At 55.3% G+C, this 18,065-nt stretch overlaps 3 protein-coding genes across 3 annotated transcripts in view; 1 reads left to right on the plus strand and 2 right to left on the minus strand.

Annotated features, from left to right (window-relative positions):
* Window positions 1-4,293: 4,293 nt before the first annotated feature.
* CNP (2',3'-cyclic nucleotide 3' phosphodiesterase) lies at window positions 4,294-9,055 on the minus strand. Its single transcript, XM_061343161.1, has 4 exons — window positions 8,957-9,055; window positions 6,789-7,458; window positions 6,143-6,285; window positions 4,294-5,587 (listed from the first exon to the last, which is right to left on the minus strand). Exons 1-4 carry the CDS (start codon window positions 8,957-8,959, stop codon window positions 5,135-5,137), a joined length of 1,269 nt encoding a protein of 422 aa, XP_061199145.1. The 5' UTR covers window positions 8,960-9,055; the 3' UTR covers window positions 4,294-5,134.
* Window positions 8,825-18,065, plus strand: part of ACLY (ATP citrate lyase) — a 35,548-nt gene continuing 26,307 nt past the window's right edge. The window contains exon 1 of the mRNA XM_061343159.1: window positions 8,825-8,834. The gene's annotated coding sequence lies outside the window, so the exon portion shown is untranslated. The remainder of the gene's footprint in view (window positions 8,835-18,065) is intronic.
* On the minus strand, window positions 9,156-18,019 carry ODAD4 (outer dynein arm docking complex subunit 4). The gene is made up of 12 exons (XM_061343217.1): window positions 17,867-18,019; window positions 17,221-17,352; window positions 16,837-16,990; window positions 15,058-15,119; window positions 13,928-14,075; window positions 13,205-13,429; window positions 12,174-12,381; window positions 10,934-11,020; window positions 10,524-10,720; window positions 10,302-10,402; window positions 9,531-9,609; window positions 9,156-9,466 (listed from the first exon to the last, which is right to left on the minus strand). Exons 1-12 carry the CDS (start codon window positions 17,972-17,974, stop codon window positions 9,156-9,158), a joined length of 1,812 nt encoding a protein of 603 aa, XP_061199201.1. The 5' UTR covers window positions 17,975-18,019.

Here is an 18,065-nt window from a genome sequence, read left to right on the forward strand (position 1 = left end):
TGCAGGCGGTTCCCGTGCACGCACAGCAGCGTGCTCTCCTCGTGTTTACTGGGACGGTACAAATACCTTCAACTGGGCAAGCAGTTTGCAACTGGGAGTCATTGACTAGCCCAAAGAAGCAGGAAAACGCAGGGTCAGGCTCTGGGCTGACAGGCTGCTGCTTGCTTCCCTCGCACAACACTGGGACAGGGCTGGAGCCACGCGCCTGCTCCGCTTGAGCTGGCAGTGGGGTTGGTTTGGTGCTGCTGCCAGTGAAGCCAACACTGGTTCATTCCCTGCTGGAGTTGTTGCAGTGGGATCAGCCAGGAGAGGTCTTCCCCTTCCTCTAGCACACGAAGAGCCTTTGTGGGTTGGTGCTTTGCTCAAGCATGGTGCTGGCTGCAGGGTGGTTCTGGAGCGCAGTGCGGGGTTTTGGCTGACCAAGCTCTGGGCTGGCTTGCTCAGAAATGGGGTTTGAGAGGAGAAATGTGTCGGTAACACCAGTGAGAAGGGCTGAGCATCGGCGGCATTGTATTTAGGGTGCTTGAGCCAACCTGCGGTAGCATGGGGAGGATGGGATGTTGTGTGGCTGAGGAAAGGGCTGTTCACCTGATTTCACTTCTTCCTGCAGGAACAACAATCGCAATGAGTTCATTGCCTGAAACGATCACTTTGAATGCTGACATCTTTGTCTTCCTCCCTCTCGAGGGCTGCACTCCTCCTAGCCAGTGGCAGTTGCTAGGCTGCAGTGCGAGTTCTCTTTGCTTCCAACATGGCAATAGTGTGGTGGTGCTGCCGGCGCCGCCTCCTGCGGTCCTGTGCTGGTGTTGGGTCAGACCTCTTGACAATCTGCTTTCAGAGAGGGAAGATTTAAGGGCTTCAATTCTAGTACTGCAGAATAAAGCAAGTATTTTATAACTCGCTCCAAAGTCAGCTTTTAACGTAGCTGATGTTGTGTAGTGTTCCCAAAACCAGACTCTCCGGTGTCTGTTGTAACCTCCTCCACACCAGTGTAAGGTGATGGACTGATCCGGATTGCACTGAGGGCAAAATAAGGTCCTGGCATCTCAGACTCTGACAGGGTAACGATCTGGGGAACTGAAATACCAGTCTATGCATACTGATCCTTCTCCAGTCCTCATGGCACTGGTCACTCAGAGTTCACGGGACTTATTTTAGTGGCAGTCCGGGTTCATCGTGTCTTGTCCTGTGTGTATTGATGTTACTGTACAGCTGGGGCTTCTCTCACCATGCAGTGATGTGTCTGCATTTGTCAGTGGGTTTTACTCTTATTCTCCCTCCCCCTGGTGATGAGAGGCTTCCTCCTGCCCTCCAAACCCTGACCGAGGCTGTTGCTTGGAGGCCCGGAGTGGAATGGTTCTCTGTATACAGCAGATCTTCCTCACTGTACAGGAATGCATGATTTAATGTTGTTAAATATCCCTGTGGTGAGTGCCAAGGCTCTCCTGAGGAGCATTAATACGTGTGTCACAGGGAAGGTGTCCGGTGCCTCTGGCACCTCGGGACGGGGGCCTGGAGGTGTCGGTGCCGTGGCTTTGGAGCCCGGCCGGGACACAGGAGAAGCTGTTGCCTTTCACCCTTGGGAGTCGTGCTCTTACTCATGGCTTGTGTTTTGTGGAGCCTTTGTGCTGCTGTTTTAGCTGCTCGCTAAATGGGAGCTACCAGATGCAGGCGTTTGCCACAGAGATCATTGAACACAGAGATCGTCTTCAGGTGATGCTCTGCCCGTGCTGCTTCGAGAGCGATAAAGAGCTCATGAGAGGGGTAGGAGGCGTTGCTGTAGGTGGTACCCTTGAGGCACAAGTGCAGCAGGATGCGTTCAGAAGCACTGCTCCTTTTGGGATGGTGAGAGCTTAGGCAGTGGAAGAAACCCATGGCAAAGCCCTGCCTTTCAGTGGGAAGGGTTTTCCTGTAGTTCCTGAAAGGCTTCTTGTTTGGTGCAATGGCAGAGCCTTAATGCTTACCCCTGAAGGACACCCAAAGAGCCTGCTCCGTGGCAAGGGAGATACTTGCACATGCAATGGTCAGGCTCCAGAGCACAAGGCCTGGGGTGGTTTTCCTTGGGTGGATTTACAAGCCTGATGCTGAGGCAGCATCTTTGAGTATTGGGAGCCCTGGCCAGATACTCTGAACCTGGACTTGAATCAGCTGTAATGGCTGAGGTGCTTCTGGCTGCCTGCCTGAACAGGGTCTTTGTGGTTTCAACCACATCTTAGGCTACATAGGAAGGTCCATGGGATTGTCTGTGAGCTCTGAGGTGTTGCTCTAAAGCTGGATCCGCAGTGCTAAAGGTGTGCGACTGTTCTGTAAATGCAAGTTAAGAGGCAAAAGAGATGCTAAAGAACGTTTAGGGACAACAGCGGTGCTGTCCATGGGATGCTGCAAGTCCCTTGCCTGGCTGTATCTGAAGGGATACCGAGGGAAGCTGCTGTGCTCTGGTCTCGTTTCCAACATGGAAACAGGCTGCGCACTGCCCAAGCTGAACGACCAAAGCATGGACCACACCGTGCTTGGCTCTGCTTCCACAATCACTCCCTCTGTCAGTGGGAGAGTCACGTTCAAGCGGATGGTCTCCATCCCCGTTCAATTTGTGCCTTGTACCCTCCCCACCCCTTCCCTAGGGAATGGGCACCTCCGGTGTCTCGCTTGCCCAGGCCCCTGGGAGCAGCGCTGGGGTCCAGTGTGGCTGCTGCAGCCGTTCTGTGACCCCTGGGCTGGAGGCTGCTCCCGTGCAGCATCCCTGGCTGCTGGAGCCACCCCTGTATGGGAAGATGCTGTGGAACACCATGGCCTCGGGGCCAGGTCAGGGCCAGGATTATCCCTTCCCCTTTGAGCCGTGCGAGGCAAGGCTTCGCTCTGGTGCACATCCCAGCTCCCAAGGGGCAGGCAGCATCCCCATGGCAGCGGGGCTGAGCTCAAGCTGGGGCAGCAGCTGGGGCACATCCTGCGCCCGCTTTCCCTGCACAGCTCAGGCTCCAGAGGACCACGGGAAGCACCGCTGGAGGGATGGAGGGCAAGCCAGTGACCAGCACCTCCCTGCATGCGTATCCGCTTTGTTGTAACGGCTTCAGGAGCAGGCAGGACTGAAGCAGGCACCGATGCGAAGCCGCCTTGGAGAGGACGCTGGCCCCTGCTGCAGTGTTTATCTGACCCCAAATTCGGAATGTTTACCTCAGTGTAAATACCTTCACCTTTCCCATGGGAGGAAAGGGAATTATTGCATGGAGCAACCGCTGTCCCCATCGCTTTGCCAACCGCAGCGGCCTCTCCAAGCCGGGCTTCGCAGCGGGACGGGCGCTGTCCCTCCAGACCCCACCTTTCTAGGATGTGAATGGTGAACCAATGTGAATGTTTGTTGTTTACTTCATTAGGCCTAATCCATCCTGACGTGTTTCTATGAAGAATGTCGCAGCCTGCAGCAGAACCATATGCAATCGGTTTACTTTATTATAAACTGTATATGATGTACAAACTAATAAAACCTGAACTGACGACAGTCGCGCTGCTGTTCTTGGACAGGCAAAGAGAGTGCACAGGGGTGCTGGGCCCTGGGGGAGGAGAGGGGCCAGCGAGCTCCCGCGCGGGGAAAGGCCTTCAGCACGGTCAGGTGGAACAGACCCGCGTGGGATTCCTGGTGGGAAGGCCCAAAGCTGGACCCGGGGCCCGGGGAGGAGGGTGGGCGCGGGGGGGGTGTTTCTGTCCCCTCGGTTTACGTGGCAGTGGGGATTGACCCTCCTCCCTCTTTCTGAAGCAGCAGGATCGGGTCGGCTTCCCTGGGCAAGCGGCGCTTGCTCCGCATTGAACCCTCGGAGGAGAAACGCCTCCTGCCCGGCAGCGTTGGGCAGCCCCCGGAACGGCCTCGGTGCGCCCCGCGCTGCAGCCCCCGGAACGGCTCCTCCCCAGCCCAGCACGGGCTTGTCCAACACACGGTGAGTATGTACACGTGTTAGCACAGGGTTAATCCCAGTACCAGTTCACGGAGCCATAGCGGGAGTTTAAACTGGTGGCCTGGCCTGAAGTGCGTTAGTCGAGCTTTGTGTTAGTGACCGCGTAGCCACCGACCGACCGGCAATGGAGCAAAACCAGAAGCTCCCATAGAAGAGGCTTCGGAACAGGAGTGCTTGACCATTAACTTCTGTGTTTCCAGCCAGCGGTTTAGGTTTGAGCAGCCTTGAGTTAGGCAGTTACAGTGCCTCTGCTTACGTCCTAGATTACGATGTTACTGCCATCCTACCTCTTAACATTCAAGTGCATTAGCGAAAGTAGGAAAATCTTGCATGAAGTACTCTGCTGTACTTCAGACACGATTTTAGTTTCTATCAAAGATGGAAAAGACTCGAGTTCATCTCTTCCGCTCCCTGCCGAGGCAGGATTGTTCCCTACAGGATAAGGACAGGGACAGTGCTTGCTCCCGCCCGCTCCGATGGGTGAAGGGAAGCTGCAGGATCTGAGCACCTCTCCTGGTGCTTCCCTTTCACTGCATCGCAGGGGCCTTTAAGACACCGCCTGCCAAGGTCCTTTCCTTGTCGCTCGCCAGCGCATCCCTCCCCTGCGGTGAAGGGACATGGGCACAGACAGGAGTTGGGCAGAGCATGGCTGGCGGCCCCCCTGGGCCATGTGCCCCCTCCTGCAGCCTGGGCTCAGTAACTGCCACGCAGAAGGGACCTGCACCAGGGTCCTGCAGGGTTGTACCCAGGCCTCGGGTACCGGAATGAGTGGGGTCGGGCCCTGGGCTGCAGATGAAGGGGAGCCAAGGGGCGGTTGTGTCGCTTGGCGTCAGCCCCGTCTGTGCAGGCTTTGGGGTGCTGACAGGTAAGGATCAAACGATTGTGGTTCATAGGGAAGTTACAAGAGACCATGGGGGCTCTTCCTCTGAGGAGGAAAACAAGCAGAGCACACTTGTGTTAAATACCCTCAGCAGCCCTTCAGCCGCCGGCAGTGGTTATGGGGCAGCTTTGCTTTGGTGCTTGTTTTCGTCCTTGTTCAGAGGCCGGTTACCTCTGCAGAGAGGCTTCACCCAGGGGCTGGCAAAAGGGCTTTAGTAAAGGTAGCATTATTTCTCTTTCCACATTTAAAGGTTACAGGAGTTACTTGCCTTTTAAAGCCAAGCAAACGAGGCGCCCTCCCCACGCTCCTAGATGATGGTGCAGGAGCTAAAAGCGGAGCCCCGTTTGTTGGTGCTCTGCGTTGGCACGAGTTTCCCTTTTCCGTAGTACCCCGAGAATATCGCCTTCACATCGATCTTTTTCGAGAGGGTGAGCATCCACATCCCGTTATCAAAATACAGCAGTTTCCCTCCTCCAATCTCCCCCACTTCTTCCCCTTTGTTCCCTGCCTTTTCCAGCTTCACGAACTCCAGCAGATCCAGCCCCGTCTGCACGGCCTCGACGCCGTTGGCGCAGCCGAGGGTGATGTGGGCCCGGCTGCCCTTCGGGAGGCTGTCGGTGGGCAGGATCTTGTCGGCATCCCCCGGCCACAGCAGCAGCTGCTGCTCGCTCAGCTCCACGCGAGCACCCACAGTTTTTGTCGTGAGGAACAGGGCCGAGATGGACAAGGTGAAGCCTTTGCCGTACGAAGCCTTCACAGCCTGGGGGAACAGGGACGGAAGCAGAGCACGGCCTCAGCTGCCTGCAGGCAAGGGGGTTGCAGCCCTGTGCTTGGGGGCCTGGCTGATCACAGGGACCTATTGGAAATACCATGGGCAACTCCAAGTTCCCATGGCCCGAGTCCCTGCTCCATGAATTTGGAGCTGGCTGCGTCTTGTTCCCTCCCACATTCCAGTATTTAACTTGGGTTTATTGGGTTTCAAATCCTTTAGCAGTTCATCATCACCCAAAGCAAGCTGTTGGAGATGCTGCAGGAATGGGCTTTCTGGAAGCATACAGGAAATCTTAGAATCCTGGAATAGTTAGGGTTGGAAAGGACCTTAAGGTGATCTACTTGCAACCCCCCTGCCATGGGAAACAGTCCCCATCTCCTCCAACTTCTCTATTGCACAGGGATGCACTCATAGAATAGAGCTGGAAAGGACCTTAACATCCTCCAGTTCCAGCTGCCGCTGTGCCCATACTGGGCCTCAGCTCAGGCCGTGTCCCCAGCCCACCCCACAGCTCCTGGGGCCACCAGGGGACCGGTTGCTCACCTCCTGCTGCGCGTACTCCTCGGCCCCGGCTGCCTTCCCGAACTCGGTGTACTTGGTGGTGCAGTGCAGGACCCCGGGCGGCCTCTTCACGAAGTAGCTGGTGAGGGCGAGTTTGATTTTGGGGTCTTCGATAGCGGAAGCAACTGCAGACGGGGGGGAAGCGATGTTACTGTGAGAGCCCCAGCAACGCCAGCAATAGCCCAGAACCTGCCCTCCTGGTTTATCTCAATGCTGCAAAGGAGCAGGTGGGGAAATGAACTCCCCCCCCCGTACCCTGATGCATGGGACCACAAAACAGAGGCTTCTGCACATCCTCGGGCTCAGGCCAACGCTGCCCCTGTCAGACCCCTCAGGGGACAGCCGGCTCCATCCTTCCCTTCGCTCCCTGGCTCCACGTTGGTTCTGCTCTCACCCATCCAGCTGGGGCCGTGCCCAGGCCCCCGATGCTGGTGCCGGACCCAGCTCCCACAAGGTGGGACCGAACTTCCAAAAGCCCTTTGTGAACTAGGGGTTAGTACCTCATAGCCTGGCCTTGCTCCTTACTCTAACTAGAAATCCACCTCGGAAGCCCTGTGGATGCATTCCACTTGCCAAGTGCTAACATTCTGCCACCAGTTAGAACTGGGTGAGACGCTTCTATACGTACAGTATTTACTCTCCTTTTTGAAGGCTTTGAGACTTGCAAGCTCATCCAAGAAGGCCTGGCCAGCCTTGCGCAGGATCTCCGAGCTTCTTTTGCTCAGAAACCACCCAAAATACATGGGCAGGAATTCCTTCTCCAGGCTCGGCTTCATCTTCTTCAGCTCTTCCACTGACAGTTTCCATTGGTTCTTCTCCTTCAGCTGCGAGCAATCCTGTCGCCACGGGGTTTTGGGCTCGGCGAAGATGACTTTGTACCGGTATTTGTCAGCAATATCAAAGAGCTGGTCCAGTCGTTCCCTCTCGTGGTGGGTGTCATCCAAAACGATAACGCTGATGTCGCGTTTGCAATAGTCAACTAGATCCTCGTCCACCTTGGAATACTCTTCGGGAATGGCGCTTCGAACGGAAGGAGTGATTTTATAGCCATCGACCGAGATCACCTTGCAGGCATCCTTGTACCGGTCTTGGATAGCGTGGGCCAGCGTGGACTTCCCGCTGCCGGGCAGGCCTCGGAGGATGAAGAAGGTTTTGGACTCTTTGAGCGTGGCGATGGTGTCTTCATCGTCCAGGAAGGGGAAGTGCAAACTTTCGGGTCTTTCTTTGGCTGACTGAGTCGACATTTTCCTAAACAGCTTGGGCAGGAATGGGTGACTCTTCTTGGAGAAGCCTCTGTTCTGGAATGCGACAAGGAGAGAGGTGCAAGTTACCGACCCCATGACGGTGTGATGGGGATGCGCTACCCCTGCAGCTTAACTCCCCCCTCGCAGCAGGACCCAGGACCGGTCCCTGCTCCGGAGCGACCGGGAAGGGGAGGTTTCGCCCATGCTGTGGTGGAGCTGCAGCTCCGAGCATCAGAGCTTCCCTCTGGGCCCTCTAAACCTGAGCGTGCGGAGGGGAACTTGCCTTGAGAGCAGGAACCTCAAGTCCCAGCGCGCTGTGGCGGCTGCTGCAGTCCCAGCCTTTCAGCCGACCCAAAGGGAATCGTCCCCAAGGCAGAAGCTGGTCCCGGGGCTGAGGATGCTCTCGCACGGTGAGAGCTGCCCCGTTCTGTGCACTGCAGCCCCCGGCTGCCTCAGCGGAGGGGATCTGGGCTCTCTCGCGGTGAGGAGCAGCTGAAAATGCTTCCGGTAACGGCAAACCCGCGCTCAGCGGCCGGGGCAGGAACACGAAAGTGAAACCAGCGCCTGGAGCGAGCGAGCAGCGCTGCCGGCAGCGCCTGGAACTGGGACCCGGGCTTCACTCCCAGCGGGGTCTGGGAGAACGTGGGAATGGGAGGAAACGGGGGGGGACGAGGGGACGAACTTCTCCAGCCGTGCCCGCTCACTGGCAGCAATGGGGCAGCCGCTGCTTTTAGCGGCGCTGGGACCCCTCCATCTCCCCCCACCAGCCCAAAAACCAGACCCGAGGTGCTGAAGGGTTCAGTTTTGCCTTTGATGCAAACACGGAGGGGTTTGATCCCCAACCTCTGTGCTCTGCCCGCTCCCCTGTTTGCAGAGGGGAGCTGTTATCAAAACCCAGCGATTCCAGCTCACTGCCCCATCTCCCATTGCAGAGCACGGAGCGGTCCCTGCTTTCCCCAGCACGCTGGGATGGGGACCAGGACAGAGTCCCAGGTGCAGGGCAGCAGCTGTGCCTGCACAGGGAGCTCCATGAATGGGTCTCCGAGAAGAGCGAGCACCAAGCATCGCTCCTGGGCCCCTTCCCCATGGACTGGGGGGCTCCAGGAGGCAGCAAATGCTTGAGGCGGCTCCGGGAGCTGGTGCGTGTCCCCTGCGCCCGCAGCTGCCCGCGGGGCAGGACTGAGGCCGCTTTTCAGAGCCGCAAACAAAGGAACAATAATGGAAAACCTCGCTCCGGCCCCATTGTTCGGGGGCCAGCGCGGAGGAGAATGGAGCCTTCACGGCCGGGCCGGGCGGACAATGGCCCCACAGAGCCCCACGCCGGGCTGCAGCCGGACAATCCCCCCCATTCAGCCCCCGCGGGGCCGGGGCTCGGCTGCTCCGAGCGGCCGAGGGGGCTCGGGGAGCCCGCGATGGAGCCGCGGGGTCCGGCTGCGACCCCCCCCCCCCCCGGTCCCTCCCGCACCCCGCCGGGTCCCATCGACCTCGTGTCCGCGCCGCCGCTGCCTCCCCTCGGGAACGCGCCCCGCAGCAGCCGCGCTCCCGCACTTACCATGGTGAGGGCAGCGGCCGCCGGTGCGGAGCGGCGCGGCGGGACAGCGGCTCTGGACCGGGCACCCCCCCCCCGCAGCCCCTTTCATAGCACCGGGGGACCCCTCCCCGCTGCGGCCGAGCATGCGCGGGGGGAGCGGGGAGGGACGGAGCGGACACGGGAGGGACAGAGCGGACACGAGGGGGCTCTGTTTGCAGCGCTATCGCGACACCGTCACCGGCCAATGTTTATTGTCCCCGTGTCGCGCCTTCCTCCCCGTCCCGCTCAGTGGCCCCCGGTTGCGCTCCGGCCCCGGCCGCTCCTTCCGCGTCTTCCTCGAAGCTGTCGGTTTCGGTGTTCTCGCTGCTGGGGTCCTCTGGGGAGGAAAACGCCGCTTTGAGCCAGGAACCGGAGCCGCGGTACCTGCGCGCTCACCCGCGCATTCCGGCTGCTCCGGGCTAGCGCAGAGGATGCGGTAGGGCCGGGGGCGCGGGTGTCTGCTCCCTGGGAATGGGGAGCTTCGCTCCCGTGCTTCGGGGAAGGGAGGTGGAGAATGCGTGTGCTTATGGGGCGCAGAGGTGCCAAGGGCAGGTACCTCGGAGGCTCGGAGCTCTTGCTGGGTCTTCGCTGGCTCTCAGCTGCTCCATGAAGCTTTTGCTCACCTCTTCCAAAGCCTGGAAGGGATGCAGGTCGTTAAGAAAGGCCCTAGAAAGGCAGTTACACACCACACTCCTCCTGTATCCTGCTCTCTGCTGGCATCACACGGTGCTTTCCTACCACAGAGCTCCCTGCAGTGGTCGCTACCTGTTCCTTCACGAAGGTCTCCTCCCCTGACCAGTCCATCTCTCTCCACTACTGGTTTTCCCCTGGCAGGAGAAGAGGCTCTGCCCGAGCTCCCAGCATCCAGAAGGGATCAATGGGGAGGTGAGTGCTGTGCTGGGACCGTGCTTTGGTGCAGAGGGGCTTCTCTGGGACATTTTGGATGTTCCCTCTGGACACACATTGGCTGTGCAGGGATGTTCCCTTGGACACATTGGCTGTGCAGGGATGTTCCCTCTGGACACACTGGCTGTGCAGGGATGTTCCCTCTGGACACATTGGCTGTGCAGGGATGTTCCCTCTGGACACATTGGCTGTGCAGGGATGTTCCCTCTGGACACATTGGCTGTGCAGGGATGTTCCCTCTGGACACATTGGCTGTGCAGGGATGTTCCCTTGGACACATTGGCTGTGCAGGGATGTTCCCTCTGGACACACTGGCTGTGCAGGGATACTTCCTCAGTTCACAGCACACCAGACACTAGTTAGTTAGAGCTAACTGGCGGATGCTGCCCCAAGCTCCTCTCCTCTGCAAGAACCCACTTACAGTGAGGATGGCCTCCTGAGCAGCTTCATCATGAAGAAGTGTTGCCTTGTTGAGTGCCTTCTCAAAGATCAGGATTGCAGGCCGGTAATCCTTTAACCTCCCTGTAACAGACAAATGCAAACATCTGTTTTAACCCCAGACCAAGAGAACACCACTGGTGGATCAAGCAGGTCTCCAAGATGCCTTGATCTGAACAGTTCCCATTGGTACTAAGGCCTCTACCTTGTGCTTGTGCCACGAGGACCATAGCATTGAGCTGCCACTCAGCATCTCCCTCTTCATCTGCTGCTTGCAGGGACTTCTGCCCATAACTTTGGGCTGCTTTTGCCTTGTCCAGCTCAAGGTAACATCGGCCAATTTCATGGAACAGCCAGGCCTTCTCCAGGTTGGATTTCACCATTGGAATCTTCTTCTCCCATCTGCAAGCAGGGAGGAAGCAGGGCAGAGGTGAGTGCATCTCCCCAGGTGTGGTTATTGCAACCCTTCCTGTTATAACTAAAGGATTTCAGGTACTGTGGGTACGAACATCCCACAGCTCCCCCTTGAGCAGCGGGGATAGATAACCTGAAATACACCCTCTGTGTAATGCAGAGCACAAGCTGGTGCCTTCCCTTGTCCCTAGTGTTACGTACGCGTCGATAGCGGGCTGGAATCTCCTGGTGCTGGCATAAACCCTGCCAATGTTCCCGAGGGCTCTGGATACAGCATCTGGCAGATCACTGCATTGGAAAGAGAAAGAAATCATTGTGGCAGAGGCTTGTTCCTGGTACAGTCCGTGCTTCCCTCAGCCTCACACTCGCTTTGGGGCTCAACAGCACCTCAGGCTACGTGTTGAGAAGCAAAGGAGCGAGGCCAGACTGGAAGCCATGAACTGAAGGCTGGGTTGTGATTTTCTCTCCTGGCAGCCCATAACACGCAGGGAAAGGGTTTAGGTTTGTCCTCAGGTTCTGTGGGGATTTGTTGCTGTGAATCTGGCCGTCCTCTTTGTTGCCTTGTGGGCCCCACAGAGGCCCTGGGTCCTTAACACTGACAGATTCTTTCTGGCCAGGAGGAAAGGGAAGACCCCAAACGTGTGTCAGCAATGGGGCTCCAGACTTGCTCTGCTCTCAATGAGCCTTTGCCCCACGCCGGAGGCAGCTCCTTCTGTAAAGATGTAGCCTGAGGACCTCAAGCAGTCCCTGTCCCCATCTCCAGAGTGGCCTGAGCCGCCTGCCCTCTCCTTACAGGGAAGAGCTGAGGGAGAGGAGGGATGTGCCCCGCTGGGAGCATCTCCTCTGTGCCCACTGCCGGAGGCAGCCACCAGAGGGCGACCCCCCCTGCTGCGGGTTCTCCTTCACCATCGCTTCCCATGGCTCTAAAAGCACCTGAACCACATAAACCATGTGAAAACGCTAAGCAGCTGCTGCAAGCCCTTCGCAGGCCTGGCAAAAGGAGCCCCCAAATCACGGCAGGCAAAGCTCTGAGGAAAGCTTCAGGCTACGCCTTGCTCCCTTCCGTTTTAGCTGGAGTTGCTCTCTGTGGGCAGGGGACTGCTCCTCCGGGATGAATGCAGCAAGGTTTGAATGCAAATGCTTCTAAGAGCAAACGCAGCGGAAGACTTGAGCAGGTTAGAGCCTGGGAAGGAAACGCATCCTACAGAGCTAAGAGTGGGGCTTGTGCTCCCTCTTGCTTTGCTTCAGCAGGTGCTGAGATGTGCCTTTAAAGACCTGCTTCAGGCTCTTTCTTTTTAAACAGCGACGATAAGAAATCCTTGGGCACAGGCTGAACGCGTTGTCCTGTTACACCTCCAGGTGAGAATTCCATGACCTGATGCTATAACACCTTAATAGAGCTACTTCCCTCTTTTCCCACCCGCCTGAACCCAGCACTTACTGCTGCCTGGCCAGCTCCAGATCCATGCTGTGGCTCTGCAGGGCTGCCTCCATCTGGCCCATCTCTAACTGCGCTTTCCCAATGCGGCTGTAGAGGTCTGCCATCAGCTCCTTCCTGTTGGGAAGCTCATCCTCTGACCACCCTTGTACCTTTCTTAGTAGACGCTTGGCTTTCTTGCAGCTTTCTTCAGGGGAGTCACTGCTCAGCACTGGAGAGAAAGAGGGAGGTTTAATGCTGCTGGGTGGACGTGGTGGTGCTGGGTGGGTGAGGCTGAGTGCAGATGGATTAGCCCCAGGCAAACCTTGGGATGGGTTAGGGCTCCTCACTGTTCAGTCACTATTGCCCTGGGAAACTGCACTACTGGGGATCACAGCAAGTAAGGGGAAATCATAGAATCCCAGGGACCTTAAAGCTCACCCAGCTCCTTCCACTGGAGCAGCTTGCTCCAAGCCCCATCCCACCTGGCCTTGAGCACTGCCAGGGATGGGGAATTACTGACAACATCCCATGCTGAAGTAAAGCTGCTTGTCTGAAGGTTTGAGAGCTCACAGTTGTAGCAGAGCAGCCTGCTCTTGGAGGTGAAGTTCTAGCTCCAACACTCTGGGGTTTATCCCCCACATTAGCCCCTTGCACATCCCTGGTGAGCTCTGCTTCCTGTACCCAGCTGACCTGCAGTGCTGTGGGAATGAGGCTGCAGGGGTTTTGCCACCCTCCTCACTGTGATAGCTTAAAAGAAGGGAACAAGTAAATGATCCTCCTTGGGTTGTAAATAGGTAGCAGAGGGCAAGAGAAAGAGCCCAGGGGGGGCTGAGTTCTCCTTCCTTCAGAGCAGGAAGTATAGGAAAAAAACTCCAGGATTGTGGATCGAAGAAAGCATTGGGAAAGGTGAAGAATCCAACAGCAAATCCTGCCCCAAACGGCCTGCTCGTGTTTGCACTGCTTCTGTTGGTCTGCATCTACTGTGATTACTACAGCAAATAATCCCATGTGCCCACCATCATTTCCTTACTGCTTCCAGCCAGGATACCCACACATGTCAATGTCCTCCATGGTCTTCTCAATGTGTCTGCCAACCTCCAGAGCTTTCTGCCTCTTGTCCCGGGTCCACCTTTGCTGCCGGAGCTTGCGCTCCCTCACCCGGGCATAAATTGGCTTCTGCTGCTGCCAGAACTCGCTGCGGGTCTCCAGGTAGGAAATGCCCCCCAAAACCAGGTCCTTTACCTTGATCCCCTGCTGTGTGCTGCTCTCCATCAGATCTGAAAGGAGACAGGAACCCAGGGGAGTGTTAATGTGAGGGATGGAGGAGGCTGCAGTTTTCCTGCTCTGACAGAGGGTCCTAGGAACCCTTGGTGCTCCTCAGAAGGGGTGTACTTAGGAGGGAAGGCTCCCTTGCCATTCCCGTTCCATGTGCTTTAGTGAGCTAGTGCTGGCGTTCCCACCCCCTGTCGTGGAATTCATCATGAGTCATGATGACAGAAGTTACTTGTAACAATGCTGTTTCTGCTTTGGATTTCATCAGCACAGATTGCTTGGGCTTGATTTACTCTTGGTTATAAAAGCCTCCCATTTAACAGGGAAGGAAACATGCTCAGAGTTAGGATCCAGCTCCAAAGATACCTGCCTCTCTCACAACCACCACAAGCTCTGTCTGAGCTCTGATACAAACAAGGAAGAGCAGCCACAGGGATATAAAAGAAGGGTGAAAAAAGAGCCTGCTTCGAAGGAGCATTTAGTTAACTACAATGGAGATAGACCTTTGTCATTGAGCAGCTTTTCCAGGTAGGCCTTGTCAGCATAGAGCTCTCCAAGCAGCTCTCGCTCCGTCCTTGGGTTCCTCACAGCCTTCTGGTTCTTTGTCCATTTTGGATTCTTTGCCACTTTGATTGGGACTTTCTGGTTGCACTACAGCAAGGAACAATAAAGGCAGTTGGGAGAGGTGAGTGGGGAGCACTGGGCTTAGCAGGATTCTCATTACACTCCATATAAACCAGCATAGTCTTTAACTAAAAGCAGCAATCAGCATCACCGATTGCTCTGGTGCTGAACAACTGCAGCTTTGCCCCCAGTTGTGCTCCCTCACTCCAAGAGCAGGAGGGAGCATCATAAGAGCAAGTGCTGTGGGAGGACAGGGAGCTGGGGCACCTCATCTAGGGCCTAGAAAGGCTGGACCAGGTGATCCTTGAGATCCCATCCCTCCTGGGATTCATGGGTTCTATGAAGGCGGTGGGCAAGGCAGGTCCAGTTATCCACAAAGAAACAGAGGCTGTAAGAGCCAGGGCTTTTAAAGTTTCACATTCAAAATCCCAGGAATTGTAGGGCTATTCCTTAGGCCCCTTTGTAACTGTTTTAAGCACTGAGGACCCATGATTCCCGCTGGAGGAGGCAGTGAGCATCCCCTGCACTGCTTTCAAAGGGAAAAGTGGCATCCTGGAGGAGCAGGGCACTGCCTCCATGTATCCCCCCAGGGTGAAGTAAGGGGGAAAGTGCCCATTATCAAACCTTAAACATCAGGAAACCCAAAGCAAACAGTGGAGGCAAAGGTACCCTGGCTCCGACCTCGCTGCTGTTACTCATTAGCCTGTGATGGGTGAGCAGCAACACCCAGCAGCCATGGTGGGGCTGGCAGAGGATGCTCTGCTCCTCTGTGGCTGCTCTTTCCTGCCCTTCTGCCTCCTCCTTCACATTCTGTGTAGCTTGAGCAAGAGCTGCATTAAAATCAGGTGCATAAATGCTCTCGTGAGGGCTCATTGTGCTTCCAGTGCTCAGAGACCAGCCTAGTCCACCTTGCTGCAGAAACTAGTAATCCCCTAATGCCTATTTCAGAAAGCACCAGTGTTATAATAGCTCCAGTTGGCCCCTAAAGCAAGAGCTCTTCAGGCCATACCTCTGCCTGCTTGCTTGTGAAGCACAGGTTCCCTTTATTCTTCAGTTTAACTGAGGATGGAGCTGCAAGTACAGAGAAAACACTGGTTAGTGCTCAAGACCAGCAGTGCAGAGGCTTTAGGAATCAAAATGACCATAAATGTGCCGAGCCTATCATGTCCTGTTTGAAAGAAAGCCTTCTACTAATCCTTTCACATGAGATCCGTGGTCTGCAAGCAGGGTATACAGCTCAGAGGTGCAGCTCCTCTTGGGGTTTTAATTACTGCTTTCTCATGGCACCAGGGGGGTTTTCCTACTGCAGGGAAGCAGAGGAAGGAAAAGGATGGCAGGTTCTTCTGAGGGCTTACGGCTCATGCTTAAAGCTCTAAGTACAGTGGTCCAGAGCAACTCCCATTTTCACTGCAACACCCGTGCTGCTGCTCAGGCACTGGAGGGAAGAGTGAAAGCAGCTCTGGCTTGGCCTGGTTGGAAGGAAGGGAAGAGCCTGACCTGCAGCAGGGCAGTGGGGCCAGAGGCAGCAGCGTGTGTCCACGTGTGTCACGGAAGGCTGGAGGTTCTGAATGCACCCAGCAAAGCAGTTCTGGGGATGTGCCCTGTTCATGTGTGCACATTTCCCAACTATTTATACAGCCAGATCAAACGGCAGCGTTTCCATTCGCCCTGCATCCAGGGCTATCTCCTCTTGGGCTCTCATCCATTCATTTCCCTGCAGGGTGGCTGCATGCCTGAGAGCTGGAGCACGCTCTGCCCATGCTCATCAGTGCGTGAGAGGAAGGAAAACTAAGGGAAAAGGGACAGGTTTGCTTTGAACATCCCCTGGTCCTTGGCCTTTCCTGCAGGACTCCAGTCTAGGATCCAAGCCAGGAGTTAAGAAAGTGGTTGCTCCATTGCAAGAGTCAACAGTTTCACTGGACTTACGCAATGGGAGCTGGAGGGAAGTCAGGATCTCGGGAAGGGAAGTCTCAGGTAGCATGGCAAATTCCATTACAAACTTGGAATATCGGGATAAAGATTTCCCAATGGGATCTGTAATCAGCAGCACTGCAAGTAGAGGAGCTGCTTTGATACATCTTACCTGGGTTTTGATGGTGACTTTGGACAATTAAATCAGTGTCATCATTTACTTTTATAATTGGAGTTATTAGAACAGGTATATAATATACATTATATCTTTATTCATATATATATTCATATATGTGAATATCAATATATTAACTATATATTTATTATATCTATTATATAATTATATATAGTATATATGAATTATATTATATAAATATATTGTATTAAATATATTTTAAACACTATAGTTAATATAAATATATATTAATTATATTCACATATATTCATACATATAATATATAAAATATTTAATATAATATAATTCATATATTAAAATAAATATAATATTATATTTCTATCCCCATTCATATATATTATATATATTAATTATATTATAGTATATTAAATATACTAACTTTATATTAAATTAAATATCATATATTAAATAGATTTTATGTAAATTTATATTATCTTCATATATATAATATATAAAAATTTTAATATAATTCATATATAAAAATATATATTATATCTAATATATATGATCAGGCATAGAATTAGAATTAAACAGGATCTGAGCTGTGCACTTCTTGGTGCTCCCTGGTTTCATCTCAGTGACCACTGGGCACATGAAGGCAGAGAGGTTCCGGCTGCAGGGTCCATGGGTGCCTCGCAGAGCTGACGTGGCCCCACTGCCCCCCCAGCCTGGAGCCCTCACCTCCGATGCAGTTCATGATGGCTTCCTCGGATTTCTCGATGCCCAGCTTGAACTTGTGCAGCTCCGGCCGCAGCCGGTAGCCGCGATGGTAAAAGACCAACGCGAACTCGAAGTTGCCCATGGTGTACAGCGCCTCTGCCTTTTGGTACAGCCCCTAAAGTGCCATTGGGAAACAAGCAACAAGTGAAAAACGGGGTGGGAAGAGCTTCAGAGAGCCCGGTTCACTTCCCATTGACCGCCCTGCACTGTCCCAGCCAGCCTCCGCTCAAATCCAGCCCTGGAATTCAGTTGTCTCCAAGCACCTCCACTTCCCTGGAAGCAGTAACCCCGGCAGGGCTGTGTTAGTGACTGGATCCCCGGCTTTTCCCCCTTCCTGCTCTTTACCTTGGAGAAGGTTTGGTCATTGTGGAGAGAGGCTTCAGCGTCTTTCAGGGCATTGTCCGTGTCCCCCAGGCGCAGGAAGCACTTGGAGCGCGCAGCCAGGCACTCCCTGTCACCACCTCGCAGCTTCAGCGCCTGCAACACAGCAGGGATCCAGCATCCAGCATCAATGGATGAGCACAGGATGCAGCCTGCTCCGTCCCAGCACGGGCCTTGATGATGGATGAGGATGAACCCACAGATTCCCTTGATGCTCACACGTCCCCTCTGCTGCTGCTGCATCTGCCCATGGGTGCTGCGGCCCCAGTGCGGCTCATCTGCCACCTCCCTTTGTGTCCTCACCTCCAGATGCTATTGAGGATGCTTCCCTTCATGGCATCCCAGCCTGGTTTGGGTTGAAGGGACCTTAAAGCTCCTCCAGCTCCAACCCCTGCCACGGGCAGGGACCCCTTCCACTGGAGCAGCTTGCTCCAAGCCCCTGTGTCCAACCTGGCCTTGAGCACTGCCAGGGATGGGGCAGCCACAGCTTCTCTGGGCACCCTGTGCCAGCACCTCAGCACCCTCCCAGGGAAGAGCTTCTGCCTAAGAGCTCAGCTCAAGCTCCCCTCGGGCAGGTTCAAGCCGCCTCCCCGGCCCCCCCTGCGCTCACGTTGTTGAAGCAGACCAGGGCCTTGCCGTACTCCCCACGCCGCAGCAGCAGCGAGCCCTCGGTCATGAAGCTGGGGGAGGTCCCGACCGGCACCGCCTCCGCCTCCATGGCCAGGCCGCTGCCGCCGCCGTCGCTTGGCAACCGCTGCCCGGCAACCGCCCGACTTCCGGCGCGGCGCTAAGCCCCGCCCAGGCCGTGA

The sequence above is a fragment of the Neopsephotus bourkii genome, unplaced genomic scaffold (assembly GCF_033783945.1).
Source record: "Neopsephotus bourkii isolate Nb327-2 ecotype Australia unplaced genomic scaffold, CSIRO-AGI_Nbou_v1 NB_1821, whole genome shotgun sequence".
Classification (NCBI taxonomy): domain Eukaryota; kingdom Metazoa; phylum Chordata; class Aves; order Psittaciformes; family Psittacidae; genus Neopsephotus; species Neopsephotus bourkii.